General features: G+C 47.2%; 1 protein-coding gene across 7 annotated transcripts; it reads right to left on the reverse strand.

Annotated features, from left to right (window-relative positions):
- Positions 1–2,502: 2,502 nt before the first annotated feature.
- TRAF1 (TNF receptor associated factor 1) lies at positions 2,503–22,710 on the reverse strand. 7 transcript variants are annotated; one of them, XM_039730547.1, is made up of 11 exons: positions 22,346–22,710; positions 13,525–13,745; positions 12,745–12,829; positions 10,904–11,002; positions 9,554–9,715; positions 7,259–7,330; positions 6,858–6,926; positions 6,232–6,654; positions 5,605–5,782; positions 4,897–5,045; positions 2,503–3,840 (listed from the first exon to the last, which is right to left on the reverse strand). In XM_039730547.1, exons 2-11 carry the CDS (start codon positions 13,731–13,733, stop codon positions 3,625–3,627), a joined length of 1,662 nt encoding a protein of 553 aa, XP_039586481.1. In that variant the 5' UTR covers positions 13,734–13,745; positions 22,346–22,710; the 3' UTR covers positions 2,503–3,624. The 7 variants fall into 7 exon arrangements, with proteins under 7 accessions (XP_039586481.1, XP_039586482.1, XP_039586485.1 ...); XM_039730548.1 differs by having other exon boundaries at positions 21,381–22,710; XM_039730551.1 differs by having other exon boundaries at positions 13,558–13,745; positions 21,251–22,710.
- Positions 22,711–22,910: the final 200 nt, after the last annotated feature.

The following is a 22,910-nucleotide window of genomic DNA, read 5'->3' on the forward strand; positions in this document are numbered from 1 at the left end:
CCTTGCAGTGAGCTCCCTTCTCCTCCTCTTCCTCCTCATCGTCTTTCTCCTCTCTTTCCCTCTCTTCATCCTCCTCTTCCTCCGCGGCACACCCACCTGGCTATCCCCGGAGATCCCATTTCTGCGGCGCTGTGGGGTCGCGGTCCCTGGCGGGGGCTGGGGCTGTGACAGCGCCTGAGAGCCTGACCCTGCTTTGCACCCGAGGTTTGGCTGCCCCGCTGCCTGTGCTGGAGCAGGGCAGGGGAATCCGGCCCTCAAAAGCAGATTATTCTGTAAGGAAGGGAACAGAAATAACCAGAGCCCCCAAAGGGGTGCAAAGCTGAGGGCAGCGATCCCACCCCCTCCTCGGCCAGGGACTGGCGCCAGCTCAGGCTCCAGGGCAGGGCTCCCGGCTGTGAAATTCCCCAAAAACCCAGCTTCTGCAGAAGGATTTGCATGAAGCCCCGTGCAGATAACTACTCCAAACTGCCATTTTTCCTTAAAAACTTTTATTTACTCCCCCACACGCTGCACTTGCCGAGGGGAGGTGCTTTCCCTCTCGCACGGGGATGGAGCACCCGGGAATCTGGAGCAGAGCCCGCGGAGAGTGCGGGCAGAGCGGCTCCCAGCGCTGCCTCTGCTTTGAAAACTGCCCAGAAATCGTTGCAGCCTCTTTTCACAGTGTTTTTCTTTCTTTGAAAACAGGAGTGGGAGGAGGGGTTGGATGTTGGCGTGTAGCCCTGGAGACCGAAGCCGAGGAATATTGAATGGAAACCCAAACGCGGAGCTGCAGGCCTGCCGTGGGGATGGGAGCTGCAGGAGCGGCTCTGGCCGGCCCCGGGGCCCCCAGAGCGACACCTCCAGCTGGAGGAGCAGCAGGTCGATGGGACACATCCCTGGCAACAGGAGTGGCTCCCACAAATTGCTCATTCCCCCCTCTTCCCTCTGCTCCGAGGGTCTCAACCCCAGTGCACTGGAGCACCTGCCTGACCAACACCCAGCTCAATCCCCTGTGTGCAAGGTTTGAGTTCTTTCCCTGTCCTGGACAAGGGCTTATAAACCAAAAATTTGCCTGGGTTTTTTTTTCTTTTTTCCTCTCCTTTTTTTTTTTGGTTGTTGTTTTTTTTGTTTGTGGTTGGTTTTTTTTTTTATTATTTTGTTTTGTTTGTTTGTTTTTTAAGCTTTATTGGTCCATTAAAAAGAAAAAAAGTTCCCTCCAAACTTCGTCCTTGACTGTTCCAGACCATCTCAGCATTTTGACTCTTTGCCAACCTGGCCACTGAACACGGAGCAAATGCCGCTGATATTTTTTTCTCAAACCCTCCGCGATTTTTCTCCATCGTTTGGTTCGATCCAGACAAAACCACACAGAAATGATTTGCTGGACCACAGAACTCTTGACATCGCCCCGATCCCAGCTCCTTTCGGTGCCAGCCCCTTCCTTATCGAGGCTGAAGGTGCGGGAGATGGAAGCGAGCCCGGCCCGAGCCCCAGAGGGGACCCGCGGATTGCTCCGGCTCCGGCCGAGCCCGGCAGGGCAGCCCCAGCTCCTGCAGCCTTCCCGGCATGGAAATGCCCTGGGAGGAGAGCCCCGGGTGCCAGGGCTGAGATCCGGCTGCTTTCTGCGCCGTCCAAAGGAGCAGCACCGGGTTTCGTGTCTGTGTGTTTATTTAGCATGGGTTCGATCCATATCCGTCTTTTTTTGTCTTCTTTTTCTTTTAACGGAGCTCTCTCTGTGGGCTCTGTTGGAGAGGCAGGGTTGGGGAGGTGGACAGAGATGTTCTGGGCATTTCTGCACTCCTGAGCACGGCCCCAGAAGGTCCCTCCTTCCCCCGGAAAGAGGAAAGGAAACAGCAAGGAAGGAAAGTGCAGCACAGCCCAGCTGTTTCTGTAACATCTCCAAGCTGCTCAGTTCCCCGTCTGACAGTGAAAAAAACACCAAGCCTTTCTTAAGTTAGTGAGCTTTATTTAGGAAATAAATAAAATCATAAGAAAATATGAATGATTGTAATAAATACAGCACTTTGAAAGGGATAGAGAGGAAAAGCATAATATATTTAGATAAATTACTCCAGTACTGGGTCCCTGAAAGAGCATTTGAAAGGTGGAATAGAGGAAAAGATACAGAGAATATCCAGTTCCTTCCCAAACAAACTTTGATAAATATTTGTTTATGGGGTGGATGTTTTTGAAATGTGATGCTTTATCACAACTAATTATTTTAAAGGCTGTTGCCAAGACAGAAGTGAAAGATTTTCCACACATCCAGACAACTCTAAGTTGTCTTGCTTATTAAAAAAATTATTAATTCCTTCATTAGGAAACCTAAGAAGAATAAAACTATTTCTAGCAGTTACTTGTATTTTAGCGTGCAAAAAACCTTAAACATCAGAACACAGTAAGCAAAAAAAAAAAAAAAAAAAAAAAAAAAAAAAAAAAAAAAATTTTTAATAAAAATCCTCAGAGAAAAAAACCAAACTAACCCAACCAAATCTATGAACCCCAAACTTTTGAGTTACTTAAACATCAGAACACAATAAGAAAAAAGAAAAAAAAAATCAATAATTTCTAATAAGTCACCTGCCTTGAAGGTGCAGGAAGTGACTGGACACCAGCCCAGACCTCTGAGGGAGCTCACCCTGCCTGGGGCAGAGCTCTGGCCTTCCCAGAGTCTGCATCCACAGTGGGAAAGCCCGAGGGCTCCTTTGGAAATCCCAGAGGCAATTCCCCCAAGCACAGTGGAACCTGCTCCCTGCCTGCCCATGCAGCTCAACACCCCCTCACAGAGCACAGAAAGAGAAATCTGGGATAAACAGCAAGAAATCAATCCAGCAGGGTGAGGCTGCAGCCACAGCACTGCCCACAGCTCCCGGGGTCCTGGGGAGGCACAGAGACCCCTGGTCCGGGCCTGGGGGAGGAATCTGCCCTTCTTCCTGCCGGGGAGCAGCCAAAATCCTCCCCCTGGGCTGCCAGGCACTGCAGCCCCACAGGAGCTCACCCCAGAGCTCTGGGAAAGGAGCTGCACCCGCTGGGCACTGCCCAGGACGGGCCAGCTCAGCCCCAGGAGCACCCACAGACCTGGGAATGCAGGGAATCCAGGGAATGCAGGGAATGCAGGGAAATCAGGGAATTCAGGGAATCCAGGGAATTCAGCCCCTGCCCAGGGACTCAGGGACACAGAGCCACAGGGTCACAGCTGTGAGGAGGAACAGCCCCTTCTGCAGCAGAGTGGGGCAGGGGTGACAGTGACACACCTAACCCATGAGTGACACCTAACCCATGAGTGACACCTAACCCATGAGTGACACTTAAACCATGTGAGTGACTCCTGACCCATGAGTGACACCTAAACCATATTAGTGACACTTAACCCATGAGTGACCCCTAATCCATGTTAGTGACACCTAACCCACGAGTGACACCCAGCCCATGAGTGACACCCATAGATCTGGCTCCTCTGGTGGATAATCCCCTTCCAGCAGCTCTGCTCAGGGGCAGCTCCAGTGGCAGTGGGTCATGGGGTGCAGGCTCTGGGGATTTTGTGTACACACAAACTACCACAAGGTCTCAAATTGAAGGTTTTTTTCCTCATAACCTGTTGACATCCAGGGGTGAGCTCCCCAGCCAGCCACACTTGAGGATGTGCTAATTTGTTTCGATGATGCATTTCAGGAAAAGCGTGTCCTCCCTCACGTAGGCGTGTTTGGGGGACTGCAGCTTGGCCAGGGGCAGGAACAGGGGGCAGCCACTGGCCACATTCATGTCATTCACTGGCCTCTGGAAGGAAGCAGAAGTCAGGTCTGGGCGAAAGGCATCAATTATGTGTTCCCTGTTATTTTGGTCAAGCAACATAAATGTCACCTGAAAAACAGAATGTGGCAGTGAGGAGTTACTGGAGTGGGAAACAAACCAGGCAGAAATGCTGCAAGAGCTGCAATTGATAATTAAATCAATCTGTTACAAACGTTTCCATCCTGCAAGGTCAGTTCATGTGAACTCCCAGGTGAAGTTTTTAAAACTTTGTTACCCATAAAATGAAATTAAATGAACTCAAGTAAGGAATTATTAAGGAATGAAATATTAAGCAGAGAACTGCACAGTCCAAAGGCTTTTTTCCTCTCCCTCCCTCCTGAACAGCCCCTGGGTTTGGTTACAGTCATTGCATTTATTCTGTTACTGTGCTTTGGAATCAGAAGAAACAGCTCAGCTGCCCATGCACAAATAAAAGACACAACCTAAAAATCAGTATAGAATCTCCCCACCTCATTACCCCTTTTATTAACTCACTGTTCTATAGCTTGAAATATGAAAGATCTGTAACAATCTTTTAATACAGTGAGGATTGGGAATTTTGATTTCTGTTTTTGTGGCTGTTAACTGTCAGTAAAACTATTTATAGGAAAGGTTTACAGAATTATTACCCTACAAAGTGCCAGAGCAGAGGTCAGGCCCTGCCATGGTTTCACTGCTTCCCTAACCATTGCTGCCATTTTCAGATCACACTTAGGGGAAAAATCAGACAGGATCACATCTGTGGCAACTCTGGAAGTGAACTCTCACCTCACCCCTCTGATGCCTTCAGGCAGCAAATCACAATTCCCTCTGAACTGATATTACCTGTGTTTAGCAAGGGCCAGGAGATGTGTCTGGCTTTAGCCCAGGTGGACACAGGTTGGAATATCCCAAACACCACTTCTGGTGGTGAGAATCCTGCCTGCCAAAGTCTGGGATAGCAGCAGGAGCAGCTTGCCCTGCAAGGGACTCCAGTCAGAGAAAATCATAACCCAGCACTGCAGTCAGCTCCTCACCTTTGGAAAGGATGTGGAAAAGCACTCAGCTTCCACAAAACTCCAGGGAAACAGTCACCTTGTGATGACTTGTGGCTGGGATCAGATGTGGAAAGGTTTTCCTTCTTACCTTGTGCCTGAAAGGCCAGGGGAGCAAAGCGTCGTAGTCTCCTTTCATGACGACGAAGAACAGGGACATGTGGGTTCCTTTCCCTGTCCCATCCCCGTTCAGGTACACCCTCAGACACACCTTGTAGCCATATTTTGCAGTGTAGAAAGCTGAAAGTCAGAACTCTTCATTAGTAAAGCTGGTTTTGGGGGGAAAAATAAGGCATAATGTGTGTTCTGGGATATGGGAAAAGGCAACGTGTGACGTGGTTTGCTCTCACAGAAAGGAGAACAGACAAATCAGCACCCCCTGGAGATTACAAGCAATGAAAACCCAGTGGCTGGAATCCTATTAGTGCCTCAAACCTTGGTGAAAATTACCTGTTATTAGCCACACAAGTGTAATTTACCTAATCCAGTTACTTCCCCCATGGGAAAGAGCTGCAGCCACGTGGTGCCAGCAGGCACCGAGCTGAGGCTGGGGGGGATGGATCCACTGCAGGCAGCTGTGCTGGGGGGCCAAGGGCAGGATGAGAGCCCAAACTAGAGCACAGCCCCCTGGAAAAGCACACCCCATGCCCTGGATTGCAGATCTCTGCACAAACAGCATCTTGGCTTAAGGAGCTGGTTAAAGATGCTCCACGAGCAGAAGGAAGCAGAGCTCTGGGAAAAGGGGGGGGATTCTGAAGGGTGGGGGCTTGTGAACACACATCTCCATCTCGAGCTTTACCTGGGGAGTACAAACTGACTGTCCTGCCAGTCACAGAGTCCTGGAGCTTCCTGCCAACCTCTGTGATTTTCCAGAGGAAGATGCCATCGTAGGAGGCTTGCTCAGAGAACAGCAGGCTCTTGTGCAGGCTGCTCAGGCCCGCGTCCTTCTGCGTCAGGCACCGGTGCAACTCTGCAATCTGGGACAAAAAGCCAGTCCTCAGCCACCCCCTGCTCCAGGCTGTGCTGCAGGGGTGGCTGGATCCTTCTGGAGAACTCATGTTCTGGAAGCTCTGCTTTGATTCTTTTCTAAGTGGCAGCAATATGTCAAAACATACACAGAGATGTTTGGGCCTCCAGGCAAAATGAGACTGTGAGCTCTCCTGCCTGCTCACAGTCTGATCCTGGCAAACTAAGACTCAGAACTCTCAGGAGTATCTCACTACCTAAACGTGGATTTAGAGAACAAATACCAGAGAGCCACGTTTGAAAATGTATCAAACAACAAAAGGATCCTGAATATGTGTCCAGATCTGAGCCCTCCACAGCTCAGACTCCTGTTCTGCTCCCTACCCAGCTCCCCCTGATGTGTGTCAGCATTTGCTGTCTACAGAACAAGCACCCAGACAATCCTTGCTGTCATTTTTACCTTCAGTTCAAGGCTCCGTATTATGTTCTGGTCCAGTTCACTCTGCCTCCTGAAGGCCAGGATTTCCAAATTAGAGCTCTCCACCTCCTTATTGAGCACTGCCACAATGTTCTCAAACACGTGCAGCTTATTTTCCAGCTCGGAAATCACCTTCTCCCTCACGAGCTGCTGCAGCACAGACTCATCCTCGGGGACAGAAGAGCCAGGGAAACAGTCCACCTCTGGGTCCCTGCTGAACCCCAGCCCTGCTGGCATCTGCAGCTCACTGGTGCCTTTTCCTGCACTCTTCAAGCTCAGCTCTGGCCGTGGGGTGAAGCCCTTGGAGCACAGGGTTCCCTGCAGCTGCCTCATGTGCTGCAGCAGCAGCAGCATGTGAGCCCCCACTGCTGATTTTTCGTGCTCCTGGATCTTCTCTTTGCTTCCCTGGAGGAGACAGCGCTGTCAGTGCACCCTCCATGCCACCCAGCTGCCCTGGGGCCAAACCCAGCATCCTGCAGCCCCCTGGGAGATGGGAAAACTGCAAGGTGCAGGTGCAGCTCCACCAGAAGTGCTGGTTCTGTCCTGAGAGACACTGAAGGGAATGTCCAAACCAGGGGGAACATCCTGAAGGGACCTGTTTGACTCACCCTAAATGCACAGCCAACTTCAGAAAAACAACAGCCTTCCTTGCTGGATGAGGATGTAGAGTGGCTCTGCTGAAAAGAAAAAAAATGCAGGCAGAGGAAATAAAACAAATTGAAGGGAATTCTTGTATTTTCCTACAAACACCTAAGCCACACACCCAGCAGCTATAATTCAGATTAATTCAAGTCAAGGTAATTCCACAGCTTTCAGTGGCCAACCAACTTTGGAAATTGATGGTAAATCAATTAAGAGTGTGGTGGAGAGCAAATTTCCTGCACACAGCCTGGCAGTGAGGTGTCCCTCTCCCAGACCCCATCATGACAGATGTTCTCAGGTGTTCATTTAATCTAAATGAACACGAGATAATTTCATTAATTGAAATAGAGCTGCATCCTTCACCCACCTTTTCCTTTGATGCTGTTTCTGTCTGCACAGGTTTTTTCTCCTTGCCTAAACTGCCTTCACATGAATGCTCCTGTCATTGAAACAAGAAGGAAAAAAGTCAGTGCCTTATTTAATTATTGAATTAAAGGTCACCCTGGGATATTGGATACAAGACTGGCAATGTGCAGGTGTTGCCAGGTTCAAAGTTATGTGCACACACACAAAAATGTGCACTCACATACATGCAGTGACAAGCAGGGGGTTACAGACCAGGAAGCAACAATGAGCAGCAGAACAGGAAATTCAAATATATACAGATATATATATGAACATAAACAGGTTACAGCACAGGAAACTCCAATATAAATTCAAATTCAAATATAATTCAGATATAAACTCTTCCTGCATTGACTCCATACACTTTGCTCAACGTGCAGACCCTTCTTGCATCCTGCTTTTGAGCACTTTGGAGGCTGGAATCCAAATTCTCCATCGTGCTGGGCTACACAAAATGCACCACACTCACAGGAGCCTTGCTGCCATTTCTGCCTCCAGGAAGGGTGAAGTGATGCCCCTGCCACTGGCTCTGGAAATCTGTATTTAACACAGCAGCTGCCACACTCTGCAGAGGGGGTGCCTTTCATCTCCACAAGCTCCTCTGCACACCAGCTCTGAGGTTTCCCTTTCAGTTCTCAGAAATGCAGCCACGGGGTTTTCTCACTCTCCAACTCATTTTTTAACACTCTCTATCTTGCCAGTGATCTTACTCATTTCTGCTCTTTTACTCCTTCAGATCACCAATTTCTTGAGGGGGAGAGGGACTCTCCTTCAGAGCAGAGAAGTTTATTTAAAAATAGACAAATACAAAAAAAATCACCAGACCTTAAACTGAGTGAATAAAATGAAGAGAGCAAGAGCAGCACCCAAAATTTCCTATTCTCTCCCAGAGGGCTGTGGACACTGGAGCACCCACAAATAATCACAACCCTGAACTCGGTGTAAATTCATTAAAGCACACCATGCAATCAGAATTCTACACATTCTAAAGGAGGCCGAGAAAAAGCCACACCTCAAGGCCAACCCCCTGCTCGGTTACCAAGGTTTCCCAACCAAAATATCAACGAGGTGGTGGCTGAGTGGGAGGAAAGGAGCTCTGGAGCTGCAGAGAGCCCTGAGAGAGGAGGAGCCCAGTGGGCTCAGCTTCCCTGCAGCCCCAGCCCAGCCAGGCTGGCAGGAATTCGTGTTGCCACCTCCTGGTGTTCTCAGTTTGGGGTTTACACCGGGAGGATGAGCCTGGCTCCGGGTTCTCCCCTCTCTGCAGGTCACTAAAGGATGAGCTTTGGGTTTGGCTTCTTTTTTCTGCCTCTGTGGAGGTCGGGATTGAAGGACTGTTTTCCACCCTGAGATATGACACACTTTAATCCAACTCCACACCCACAATCCCAGTGCTATCAATCCATCCTGGAAGCCTTCTCCACGGCCTCAGGACAAATATAGAATTTTCTTGTGGGTCTGTGCCCTTCAGCACAGAAAGTTTGACATTTTCAGCGTCCAGGACTGAGCAGAAGGTGCCCAAGGAGCAGATTTTAGCAGAGCATCCCATTCCTAGTTCCAGGAGAACTCGTACTCTTTATAAATCTCTTGATTGCCTTGAAAGGCACCAATTTGTGACACTTTGGACACTCAGAACTATTTACATCTCTGAAATATTCACAGCCCTCCTCTCGTGTGGGTCTTTAATCAACGTGCCCAACTGCAAGGCTGGCAATTATCCCCTTGAAATCATTTGGAGGGAACAATATTCATTGTTTTGAGCAAATAACATAAAAAAATATGAAGCAAATATGTTTGAATGGGCACTGAGATATTTGTGGCAGATTCAGAGTGAGATCTTCCTGGTCACTGCTGGTAATTTGGAGATTTATACCTGGTCAGATCTATAGAAATAATATCTGACAGAATCCTGCCCTACACATTGTGGGTAGTTTTAGTTTGAATAAACCTCAGCCACTTTCAAGATCCCCTCCCTGCTGCTGTCTGTGCTTTTCTGGTTTTCTCTTGCCTCACACAGGACTCATTTTGAGGCAGGAGCTGAAACCTGGGCTGCCCAAAGCCAGGGGAGCACAGGGGCACTTTGTCACATCACCAGCACATTACCACATCCATTTCATCCTCCAAACTCGTGTGGAAAAATGATCAAACTCAGGAAAATTAAATATTCCCCAAGTGCAAGGAAATCAGGATGGGAAAATGGCACCAGAGGTCATTGAAACCATCAATAAAAAGCCTTTATTTGAGAGAGGAATGTTCTTACCTGGCACTCAGAGCTGGCCAGGCTGCAGTGGCACTGCTGACACACTGTCACGTTATTGACACATCCATTTTCCAAGTGATCTGCCAGCTTCCTCCTCATCACCACGTGCCCACAGCCAGTGTGACAAGGGATCAAAGCATATTCACACAGACTCTGATGCTCCTGGAAGAAAAAAGTTATAAAGCAACATGTGAAGTGCTCATTCACGTTCATCTATAAATAGGTATTCACATTTATCTATAAACAGATATTCACATTTATCTATAAATAGATATTCACATTTATCTATAAATAGATACTCACATTCATCTATAAATAGATATTCACATTAATCTATAAATAGATATTCACATTTACCTATAAATAGATATTCACATTCATCTATAAATAGATATTCACATTTATCTATAAATAGATATTCACATTCATCTATAAATAGATATTCACATTTATCTATAAATAGATATTCATACTCATCTATAAATAGATATTCATACTCATCTATAAATAGATATTCACATTTATCTATAAATAGTCTCTGTTCTGGCAGCCCAGGGCTCTGATCTGCATTTCTTCTTGGGTAAAGTCCCACTGCACAAAGTTACTGAGATTACTGGTGAAAAATTCACCAACTTTACTGGGGATTTTTTTTTTTTGTTAATTATTAATTTTGAAAGAATCTCAAAACCAAAACCAAAACCAAACAACATTTGGTAAATTCAAACATGAGGTCTCCCTTAAAAAGCCCCTTAGGGTTTTTGCTTAAAAACAGCATGATCCTGCTCCCAGCTTTCTCCCGTGTATTCTTTACTCAGATTTGCAAGGCAGATCCACAAATCTTTTCCTTTCAAATATTTTAACTGAGGCATTTCAGATCAGTCTGAAAGGAATGATGAATGCAATCAATACATTGACACAGGAGGGATTTTTTCTCCTATAAAACATGCCCTGAACAGTGCCCTGGAGAATGAACTGCTCTGCCCTGGCACCACCTGCTTGTAGCAGCCTTGCACTTAAATAACAAGGAAACCACTGGATAAAAGTTCAAGTTGGTGTAAGTTTGTGCAGTGTGAGTTTTATTCAGGATGTTCTGGATTTGGCCAAAGCCCTACTAAAGTTAATCACAGAAGCACAGAATGATTCTCAAATATCACCCAGTCCCAACCTCCTGCCACGGGCAGGGAACCCTCCATAGGTTAATGGCACAATTTGGACAAAAACATTGGTAAAAATCACAAAACTGACACTGACTCTAATTAATTGCATTAATTTGTGTCTGCTGATATCCTGGTTTCATTGCCTCTCTGTCCCCACTCCATATTAATCTGAATAAACTCTCTTTGAACATACTTCAAAATCTTTCATGATACCAGACCAGCTGCACCCGAGGGTCACACAGTGCACTCTGAGCTCAGAAATCTCTTTATTAATGGCAGCATCACCAAAAGCCTGGAAAGAAAACAAAGTAATAAAAAAAAACATTGGTCAGAAAGTACTTTTGGATGCATCCTTGGAATAGGAATAGGGTGCTAGAAATCCACGCCTTGATAAATCTTTAATTTTTTTAAAATTTACTGTACTACATGAGACTCTGTAACCTGGCAAATTAATCTTAGTGTAGTAGAAGCCCAAATAATTATGAAATAATTTATTTCTTAGCACTCAAAAATAATCTATTTGACACGATTTTAATTTACTGAAAACAAGCCCAGCCAACTACAGCTCTTATTTGGCATTTCTTTTCACAGGAGCCTGCAATATTTCACATGCAGCGATGTGCTGACAGGACCCTGACTGTGGGGTCCCTTAATGAATGCATTTCATTAGCGGGGTCATTAACACCTCCTGAACGTGCTGCACAGAGCCCTGAGAGCACTGCTCAGATCTGGGCTGCTTCCATTTAGCAGACACCGTGTGCTGAAAAAAAAATACAAACCAGATGGGAGAGAGGTTTGTTCTTTGCACGACGTCGATTTTGGTGTTATTTAAACACGAGGAATTGTACGATTATGTAGTGATGAAATACTGCACTCTTCAATGTTACACCTTGCACTAAAACAGGGATCCTGGCACGAGAGGAAGCCCTGCCACAGTTAAAGGCGTTTTTGGGTGGTCTGCAGTGCAGAGAAATGCGGATTTCACACAGAATAACACAGAGCAAGGACTGGAGGGGAAAGCTTTACAAACAGAGGCAGGGAAGTATTTACAAACAATGCCCACAAATCAAAGTTCCTGAAAATCCAGCCAGCATCTGTTGGGAATGATCTGCACAGGCAGATCCCCTCCCCTCCTGGAGCCTGGGCACAGCAGGCACAGGAATTCCAGGCAGGTCAGCTCCAAACCCCACCTGCAGAAACTCCCAGAACACCGGGGAGAATCCCACAGCAGAGAAACCCCAAATCAGGCAAAGCTCAGAAGGGCTCAGCCGCACCTATTTGTGCAGGAAATCTGTCACTGGGAAATTCATTCCAAAATTTTTTTTTTTAAATTTTTTTTTTCTGGGATATCACCCAGTTCAGCATCAGCAGCAGATCCCTCATTTTGCTGCTTTCTAAACTTTGGCTTTTGTGCCACTCTCAGCTGCCTATTTGTTTTCATTTCCCCCCTAAAAATTTAGACAAATGATGTGTCTGCTGATATCCCTGCATGTAATCAGAGAGGAGGGGGAAGGACAGGCTGGGCCTTAGGGCCCTGCTTGCATTTGGGGTACAGAACAGCACAGCAATTTGCCAGGAAAATCACACAGGAAGAGATCTGCACCATTAAATTACAGATGAAACACTGGCCAGGCATAGTTTGTATCAATTATTATGTTCAGCTTCGTGTTTGAAGGGTACAAGAAACCATGAGGTTGGAAAATCCATTAAAGTACTTCCTGAGGATAATAAGTAGCAGTTAAGACATATTATTACAAGTGGGAAAGGACCACTTACTTTGAGACAATAAAAAGTTAATCATATGGAAGAGTTTGGGATTTTACATTGCAGAACACGGATTTGGAAAGTCCTGAGGCTGCCATTACACTTTTCAAAATCAAAAACTCTGGGAAATGCAAGTTATTAGAGCTTAAGTTAAAATGTGTAACTATCAGCTGCTATTGCATTTTATATTATTCCCTTCTGAACTCCAGTCCAGTGATGACTACAGAGGATGGTTACTGATAAATTAATGATCTGTGAACTACAACTTACCCTTTCTTCTGCCAAGAGGCTTTCCTCACCTAAAGTGTTGGGATCTTCCTCTTTACATTTCTGGCAAATTGCATTTTTATTGTTTCTGGTAAAAAGAAAGAAAAATTAAATACAAATCCCATGGTGCACTGCAGTTTAGGAGGTCTCTGCATAGGCACTGACACAAATAAAAGCATGAAAATTCTGATTTCCACAAAGAATCCATAGTCCTTGTTCACTAAAGGCCAATTCTTGAACACACTGATGTCAAAAAAGTTTTGTTCTCTTGTTCTTCAAGATCAGGACTATGCCCATTAATCTGATCTGTATTTCAGTAAAATAAGGGCAGCCTGAACCATAAACAGGAATGAAGATGGAAAGCTATTTATCCCATTAATTACTCAAAAACTCGAAGTAAAAAGGAGAATGTGAAAACTGAAGTCTCTTAAAACACAGAAAACGCCCATTTTGCCCAGACAGACAGAGATATATATGACATCATATTCACCAAAACCCATAACATCCCTTATCAAAGGGCTGTGAAGTGCCAGGGAAGGATTGAGTCCAAGATCCAAGGATTAAGCCCTGCACCAGTTCTTCAAGGTTAAATCAGAATTATTTTATCACAGACAGAAAAACCCCCTCAGGCCCCAGAGACTTCCATGGCAGAAACGAGGAGGAGGCAGGGAACAAATCTCCTGCAGTCCCCATCCCAACCCTTCCAGGCAGGGCAATGCCCCCAGAGCAGCCCAGCCCAGCCCCGGGAAGGGGCAGTGCCCCCGGGCACAGCCCAGCACCCACCTGACGATCCAGGAGAGGCAGGCAGAGCAGTACCTGTGCCCACACAGCGTCTGCAGGGCTTTCCTCAGGATGTTGTGGCAGCTGCTGCACAGGAACTTCTGCCCGGGCGCGTCCTCGCAGATGCTGGTGGGGAACCCAAAGGGGAACTCGTTCTCGTCAGGGGCAGAGCCAGGGGGGTGCTGCAGGCTCCTGGCGCTGCTCTCAGCCATCTGCAGCGAGCTCTGGATGAGAGAGATAAAATCCAGGTGCTCAGATAAGGCACACACTCACTTGGGTGTGAGAGGATGCACAAGCAGCCCCAGAGCTGAGCAGGGACCTCGCCGTGCCAGGCTGGGTCTGCAGTGACAGCGTGAGCAAATGTCACACTGGGGTTTGACCTGGCACCAGCAGGAAATTACACCTTTGAAATTTCCCTCAAACACAACACAAAAATAGACCCAAAAAGTGTCCTAAAAAGGGTGGGTTGGGGTTTTCTTTCAAGAGTTTTTAGCTTGTAAAAAGATGAGCTGCAGTCCCGTCAGTCCTCATCACACAGGGTTGTTTCTGCAGAGTAAATCCCCAACCACATCAATTCTCAACATTCGTGATTTCACTTCATGCACACAGAAACTGAGCAGCTGGTGTGTTGGCAGTGACTTTCCCGAAGTCATAAGACTTGTGGTGAAGTGACAAAGGAAACCCCAAGTCCACAAGCCCTTGATGCTCTGGCCAGCCCCACCTGGAGCCACATGAGCCAAGGTGTCACTCAAGGTGCACATTCAGCTTGCTTTGGTTTGCTGGGCAGTGGGATATTTTTGGAAACGCAGCCAAAACTGATTCTGGCGTCTCTTGGAAAGTCCAAGGAAGGTTTTCACCCAGGGAAATGGTGCAGTTTGATTATAAAAACTCCTTAATAAAGCTTTTTTTTTTTTTTTCCCATAACAGTACTGACACAGCATAACTTGTGTCAGTATTACCAACAGACTGGTAACGGAGGCTGAGAAATCTGAAAACTGAGAAACGACTGAGGAATCCGAAAACAAACGAAGCCAGGCTGCCGTGGGCAGGCCGGTGGGCAGGGCACACACATCCCTGCCTGGAGGCTCTGTCCGGGGGCAATCCGCGTTCCCCAGGGCCTGGCTGGGCCGGTTCCCTCTGCAGGAGCGGGGCAGGAGCTCCGCCGTGCCCGCCGGGGCTGCCGGAGCCCGGGATCGGCGCCGCGGAACCGGAGGTGTCCGAGCAGCACGGGGCGCTCCGGCCCGGGGGTCCCGCAGCCCACCCCGGCTCAGGGCGGAGAGGAGCGGCCAGGAGCCCCGGGCAGCCCCCCCGGGAGGCCCCCGGTGTCCTCCCGGCGCTCCCGGGGCGCGGCTCGGGCACCGGGCCCGTGTGTCCGGGGGGTTCTCTGCAGAGGGGCCCGCTCCTCTCCATCCCTCCCGCTCCTCTCCATCCCTGCCGCTCCTCTCTCCATCCTTCCCTCCCTCCCCACTGCTCCCCTCCATTCCTCCCGCTCCTCTCCATCCCTCCCTCCGTCCTTGCCGCTCCTTTCTCCATCCCTCCCCGCTCCTCTCCCTCCCTCCCCGCTCCTCTCTCCATCCTTCCCTCCCTCCCCACTGCTCCCCTCCATTCCTCCCGCTCCTCTCCATCCCTCCATCCCTCCCGCTCCTCTCCCTCCCTCCGCGCCGCTCCCCTCCATCCCTCCCTCTGCCGTCCCTCCCTCCCCGCATCCCCTCCGGTACCTGAGCCCCGGGGGCCCGGCCGGGCGCTCAGGGCGGTGCCGGGGCCGGGCTGCCTCGGGGCGATGCTGCCTCGCTCGGCCGGGAGGAGCGGGGAGCCCGGGCCGCGCCCCGGGGCCGGCGGCAGCGGGGCTCGCCCTGCCCGGGGCACGGCAACGGGAACGGGCTGAGGAGAGGCCCCGCCGGGAGAATTCCCCCCGGGCCACCGAGGTGGAGAACGTGGAAGCCGGTTCCTGGAAGCGGAGAGGCGCCGGGGCTGCCGTGGTGCCCGGGGTCGGGCAGAAAGGGCTGCTCGCCCCGGGCGCGGTCACAGCGCGACATTCCCGGCTGCTCGGGGCAGCCCCTGCCCGCTCCCGGAGCCTGGAGCCTCCGGAGCCCCCGGGGAAGCCCCGCTGTGCCTCACCCTGCCAGGCAGCTCGGGAAACGCAGGAGCTCAGCAATGCCTGCAAAGCCTTCTTGGAGTGAGGGAAAGGTTCTGCAAAGCAAAGCTTCATTATCAGCAGATAATGGGGCTCTTCAGCCCCGGCACAACCTGCCAGCCTCTCTGGTTCTGACAGAGGGTTCAGTCAGAAAAGGAGTTGTGCATGCAAATCTGTTCACTGCTCCTTGTGGGCAATCCCTGGGGGTGAGGCCCTGCTCAGCAAGAACAATGAGCAGCAGAGGTGTCCTCTGGGTGCTTCTCTGGCTGTGCCCTGCTGCCCTGGCAGGAGCCACTGCAGTGTGTGCAGGGTGTGTGCTGCCTGCTGAGGGATCCCTTTAATCAGAGTTTGCCTCGAGTCTGGCACCTTCCCGTGCTGGGTGTGCACGGGCAGACACAACACACACCTCAGCTCCCTCCTCTCTGCTCTGCTCTGGATCTGTAGTTCAGAGGCACCAGCTTTAACTCAGAGCTAGGAGGAAAGTGTGACAGCCCCACTGAGGCCTTGGCCTGAGCCATTTGCCTTCGTTTGGGTTGTTAAAATTCATCCTAAGTTCATTTGGCCCAGGCAGTTTCTGCCAGGATGTGAGTTAAAACCTCTTTCAGAAAGGAAGAGATTTCTGGATGTGGTTTTTCAAAGTTTGGGGGTACAAAGAGGCGTAAGATGTTAATTTTAGAATGATCAGTGTTACACCACAGGGTCAGTTCAGGGATGAAGTGGCAGCTCCACCTCTTCCCTGTGCCCTTAACTCACTCCTTTCCTCTTGCTTTGAGACTTCTTGAAAGTTTCTGTGATTCTGTTACACCTCTGTCTGCAAAGGTGCTGAGTTACACAAAGAAACTAAAGATAAGGTTTTGGTACTTTCCAAACTAGAGAGATTTCCTGTGGTAAATTTCCCCCATATGAGATCAGTTAACTGAAAACAGGATGTGGCTCAGAGAGAGATTAAAATTTGAAGCTTAATTTTACTGCAGAGGCATTCCAGCAGTGCTCAGCATTGCAGGGCACTGTGCTACTATTTAGGGGGAATGAGCATTTTATATCCTAGGGAAAAAGTGCATAAGGGAATATATTCCTATATTTAATATCACCTTTTAAAAATAAGCCAAGGTGTTGAGACTTTTAATGCTACCAATTTCACAGGACATTGAAAATGGAATTTCGGCTCAGATGCTCTGGGTTTTAAAGACTGTAATCAAAAGGAGAATTGCATTTCAGAGAGATGTTTAAGATAGGGATGTCACCTCCGATGAAAACACGATTTTCAATTTGTATAAATTAGCTGGAAATGTGCACATGTTCTAGGAAAACCTGAATATGGGTAAAACACAGGAAGGAAAATTTGCTAGTAAAGGCAAATCCAGTGCCCATGAGATCCAGCACTTCTAGGAACTGGAGCTCAGTGCTTCCAGTCCAGATTCCTGCCTGGTCAGAGCTCTGACATGGAGAAGCTCTGCAACTCCCACACTATTCCTTATTTTCTGAATGGAACACAGTGTCTGTGAGGTTCCACCAATCCAGATTAGAAAAAGAAGAATCATTAATAATTAATCATTATCCTCAGTGAACTTGACAGCTTTGCCAGAATTCAACCTCTTGCCTCTAATGAAATCTCTTTACATGTTTCAGTTTTATCTGTCTGTTCTTACTACCAGTTGTAGCTCTGCTTTGTTATGGTGCTACCCCAAGGACCAGCCCAGCCCTCACTACAAGAGCAGGAAAATTTCTCACTAAGTTTCATAAGAGCTGGACTGTAACCCTCAAAGAGACATCAGGAATCAATTTTATTTTCCTCATCCCTGCTCTGCCTCAGGATTTTTCCCAGATCATATTCTCTGTAAGACAGCATTATCATAGGAATTTTTTCCTCCAAATAATAGATGCTCTGGAGCACCTCTCCAGCACTTGACAGGAGAGAAGCACCCCAAAATTGACACTTAATATATATATGTGTGTGTGTGTGGCTTATTTCAGTCACTCACTTAAGCAGTTTCCACAAGCCAAGCCAAGGAATCACCCTGAAGAGCAGAGAGAAAATGAAAGTATTTCTCTCTATCACAGTGGCCTTGATGGTTTCCTACAAGCAAGAGTATTTCAGAGTAACTCACTGAGAGATTTCTGAGGCTGCCTCTGAGTTTAGGCCACCAGGCAGAGCTTCTTCATGTGGAGAAGCTCCCTGGTGGCCTCGTGCCTCTGTCACTGTCCCCCCACAGCAGGACAGACGTGGGCTGCAATGTGTGAGCCCAGTTTGTGAGCCCAGCATGGACCAGTTGGTGCCAGTTTCCCCAGCTGAAGCTCAGCTCTCTGGCCACATGAAGGGTTTTGCTGTACTTGTGGTTGTGCTTCTGTTTCTCTTAATGTACAGAAAGCCTGAGCTAAACTGGAAAATTCTGAGCTGCTTCTTTCCATTCTTAATGCTTTGGAGAGAACTCTGGGAATGGGAGCTGTGCCCAGGGGGAAGGCTGCCAAAACCTCTTCCAAAGCTCGGGATGTGACATGAAAAAACAAGTTCAGTTTCATTATCTTTTGATTCTAAACCAGCTGGGAAAATGTGGATATTCTATTGATTGACTGGGACTAATTAGTGGAAACAGAAAAAGGAAACATCAGATTTATTTAATATCTTCATTAATTCTCATAAATGACAAGAACTGAGAGGAAAGTGAAGGTTATGGCAAATCTCCTTTAACCCTTTAAGAAGCTGCTCATTTTGCTAATAGCAGTGAAAAGTAAAGATGTTTGAAGATGTTTTCCACATGTCAGAAGCAGAAAGAGACTGACTCTGCACTAACTTGCATCTCTCCTCCACTGAGCCCATAATTCCCTCTGCTGTTGCAGAGTGACTAACAGCACCAGGCTCAGCTTTCCAATGGTATTTTTCAGTGTGATTCATAATCCTGAGTAATTTCCACACCACCACTGACATGTCTGTTTGTACCTGTATTTTATGGGCAACACACCCAGGGAACACAGGAGCTCCAAGTGTTATCTGAGGTTTCACAAGGGGAAAACAAATTCTCTTTATCTGTGTTATAGAGGAAGAACAAAGCCCTCACTAAAACACTGCTACAGCAAGAAGGAAAACTCCTGAGTGTTCACAAACCAAGATGTTTTAAGGATTATTCTTAAGGAGAAAGGAAATTTAATTTTAAGCATTCAGGAGGAGCCTGAATGAAAAATTAAATCTGGAAGTGGGGCAAGCAGGTAAAAGAGTATCAGGCCTATATTCTAAATAGGGGAAACAGGTAAGTGCTTAAACTCCTGAATAAAAAGAGCCCTCTCCTGAGGCCAGACCTCTTGGCAGCTGTGCCAGGGATGGAACCCAGGAGCCCAAAATCCCAGACCTGTTCCCGGCAGCGCCCTTGGAATCCAGCCAGGGAAACAAAACTTGCAGCTCCACGTCCACCCTCTGAATCACAAACTGGGCGTTGGAACCCCAAAGCCAGAGAAGGAGGCACACAGGGAATGCTCCCACCTCAGGGGAAGCCTGGCAGGGACCAAAACAACCCAAGCCTGGCTTTGGAGGGCAGCAGGAATCGTGGTGAGGTTTCACAAGCAAAGCTTGGGGCAAGACATGGACCGGAAGGAAATGCAGCATGTCCTAAATCTGCTTCTCTAAAGTCACATCCAAGTGGTTTTGTTGTCATGAATATCTTGTTTCAAAGCCCTGGGAAGTGTTTCTGGGCTGGGATTAATCCCAGTTCAGAACTGGGCAGGGGGGTTGGCAGGATCAGCAGGGACACAGGGCAGCAGCTCATGTAGGTTTAGATACATCTCCCCAATTTCTGCTATAAATCCATGAAATCCTGCTAAATTAGGTCAAGTATTAGGTTCATCCCTCATGGTTCCATAGGAAGCTTTTGATCCTACCTTGTTTTTGAGATTCCTGACCAAAACAGAAGCTTAGAAAAAAGCCCACCCTTTAATATTACACAGATTGGTGACTTCAAACAGTTGGAATTCACTGCTGCTGGAAATGAACACCCATTCCCACCTCCCTGTCAGAGCCTGGGGATGAATATCCTCTAGGACCTTATGGCAGAAGGTTTTAATGGAAAATGTTATGATTTAAGCAGTGAAAATGACATTTTTATGGCATATTGCTTCTTATAAGTAATGAAGGAAACCTGGCTAATCAGACCCTGGCAGAGCCAGACAACTCAGCCATGCAGCAAAGGAATGACTTCAGTCACAGCTGCCACTCAGGCCCTGCCTGTCACCCACACCTCAGCTGATGGCTGGAAATTGCAATTCCCCTTTCAGCAGGTCCAAACTGGCACAGTGCATCTCCTTCAGTGGGGATGGGCGAGGTGTTCCTGACATATTTCCTCTTTGCAAAGCAATTTTCCCACTTTTTTTTTGTGGGTTTTTTTTTGTTTTGTTTTGTTTTTTTTGTTTGTTTTGGTTTTTTTGGGTTTTTGTGCTGCAATTGAAGAAATCCTGGATCTGCAGATGTAGATATCAAGTGAAACTCCACCAAAATAATTTCAATTATTTGTTCTAGCTGAGGATGTGCTCCTCATGGTACAAACTGCAGGGAACAGGGAACTGCCAGTGGAAAGAATGTGCTGCTGGGGCTCCTCTTGTAAAGCCAAATTAGACAATTCCAGTCCATATCAGGGCTCCCTGGAACCAGCCTCAGAGCACCAAACCCAGCTCTGAAGCTCTGTGTGCTCTGGAGTCCTTTAAACTGGCACCAGTGGGGCTGCTGCCCTTAGAGAAAATAGATTTTCCACTGTAAATCCCAATTCTGGGGGTTTAATATCTCAACTGACTTCAAGTGCATCTAATATAACTTTTTGTTTACTTTGCCTGTAAGAGAAATTGCCCCTTTTAACTGTCAAGTAGCAAATAAACAAAGGAACTATAGTCTGAGCCACAGCACCTTAGGAATAATCTGCATTTCGTGACTTCTAGCTCTGAATGTGGGTAAATATAACCATTTCATAAATAACCCCCTGTGTGTAACAAATATTTCCTGGGACAGAAAAGAAAGGGTTGAATAGAGCAAGTTTTACTCGGGATCTCTCTGCTATTGTTTTCTACACTGAATGTTCTTTTTATGAGAGTTGTGGTGTTTAATCCAGTTTAGTATTTTCCAGGAAATCGGTTGCTGCTTAAACATGTATCCAAATTCCAAGTTCATTCAGAACTTGAAAAGCAAAATTTAACACAAGGACTGGAATTCTGTAATGATCCAGCAACTGGCAAAAGCAAACCCTTGGTTCCCAGGAGAATGAAAGAGCCAAGCCCAGATATTTCTCCTAATTAGAGATGAAAACATTATTAAATATCCTAAAAATTGAAAGCATATGTAACTGCTATGAGGTGGGTGTTTTACTGGAAAATAACTGACAGCCATGCTCAATTTCTGTGTGTTCTGATGTAAGAATTCAGCAGGAGATTAAGAACACATTTTGCTGGGAGACATGTCTAAACATTAACATTTACACAGGCTGAAAATAGGCCTCTGTGGGCAGGGTCAAGTCAGACTACCCACCATGGATGGACACCAAATTGGCAGCTCCCAGACTGTGATTTTTTTTTTAAACTACAAAATAATCTCCACTCAAAAGAAAAGATGGATTTCCTTACCTTGTGTTCACTCATCTGCTGACACCCCTTCTGTAAATGGACCTGCCAGCTGATTGCACAGCTCCTCTTTGTGGAAATGGGTGTTTGATAATGTTTATTAGAAGAGTTTTGAACTGGAAAGTAATCTTACCAAGGATTTTTTATTCAAGGATTTTGTATTGCTCCACCTGCTTACTCAGAAGACTGTCCCATCCACATTGCTGTGCAAATACAAAAATAATTTTGGTGTGATATTCTGGCTTTGCATTGCCCGGATGCACTGAACAAACTCACTGTGATGAAGTGAATATTTCTCCCATCCCAAATCATTTCAGATGAGAGTGGAGCATCACAACAAAATAAAAATTATGTGCTAACTTGGGCTTGCACCCTCCTAGCTCATGGGAGCATTCTTCTCTTCCCCCTAGTATTTAATGTATGTGTTGGGGTCAGCCAGGAGAGAATTATGGCAGTCACTATGGAGGTATTCAGAAAATAACACTAATCTGCAAGAGAGATTTACCATTCCTCTTCTAAAATTTCCAGGTATTCCTAATTTCACACCATTTTTGACAGAGCACTTGGCTGAGTAAGACTCCCTAGGGCTTGTGGCATGTCCTGAAGGATTCTGCACACAAAATCACTCCTTCCCTGCTTGGGGAACAATGGCCAGAGAAAGGCACCCTTTGGCTCTCTCCCTAAATTAGTCACAGCTCTTTGGCACAGCCCAGCAGCTTTCAGCCCAGAGCAAAGTGTGAGTTTCACATGTCACTGTGCATAACAGGCTGGAATTTGGGCTATTCAAGTCACTCACCAGCTTGGGTCATTGAGATTAATTTCTGGTCGCAATGAAAAGAGAAATGAGTTCATTTTGTGATGCTTAGCTGTCTAAAAACCAGTCTAAAATACAAATGAAAATGTACAGGAATAGGTGTTTTTAAAAGAGCCAAAGGATAACACAGTATTAACCCTTAGATTTGTTATAATTCTGGAACTCAACCAGCTCAGGCCTGCCAAGAGTACCAAGGAGAATCACATTTGAATGGCATCTGCTGAGTTTCCTCATTCAAAGGGAAATATATGAAAAAGGAATAAAAGTATAATGCCCAAACTTACTTAACTGCCCTTAGAGAGTCCTGCTTTCAGAGATGATCAGTGCAGGCAAGGTCAGCCATCCTTTTTTTTTGGAGAAGTGGGGATAAACGTGGGCAGGAGCACTCAGCTCTGAGGCCACTCCAGCAGCAGGGAGGCAGAGCAGTCACCTGGCACTGCCTGGCCTTTGGGAGCCCTGCAGCAGTGGGGCAGGGAAATTCGAGCTCTTCTGGAAGCACTACAGCTCTTGGCTGGGGATTCAAAGGCTGGAACATTTGGAGACTTGCACATCACAGACATAAACAAGCAAGGAACAGAAAAACACTGTGTACAATTCAGAGAGAAAAGCTCTGGTGTCCAGAATCCACAGCAAGCTTGGAAGGACAGAATGTGCTTTAAAATAATTTCCATTTCATAATACAGATGAGTCACCTAAGCAGTGATTCTTCCACGAATTTCCATGTTTGCTGGGATTAATCCTGTTTGGTGCCTCAGAACTCTCTGACCATGAGGCACCAAGGTTGGCACTGAGCTCTAAAATCACTCCCATGTCACCTCCATCCTCTCTTGTCCTGCAGAAACCTGACAA

The sequence above is a fragment of the Passer montanus genome, unplaced genomic scaffold (genome assembly GCF_014805655.1).
Source record: "Passer montanus isolate IOZ18808 unplaced genomic scaffold, ASM1480565v1 scaffold73, whole genome shotgun sequence".
Classification (NCBI taxonomy): domain Eukaryota; kingdom Metazoa; phylum Chordata; class Aves; order Passeriformes; family Passeridae; genus Passer; species Passer montanus.

Excerpts from the sequence above, each read along its gene's own strand:
- TRAF1 (XM_039730545.1), bottom strand. Across the intron at positions 6,655-6,857 it reads AAGTTGGCTGTGCATTTAGG|GGAAGCAAAGAGAAGATCCA; the intron begins GTGAGTCAAACA and ends TGTCTCCTCCAG. Across the intron at positions 3,841-4,896 it reads CCTGGCCTTTCAGGCACAAG|GTGACATTTATGTTGCTTGA; the intron begins GTAAGAAGGAAA and ends TCTGTTTTTCAG.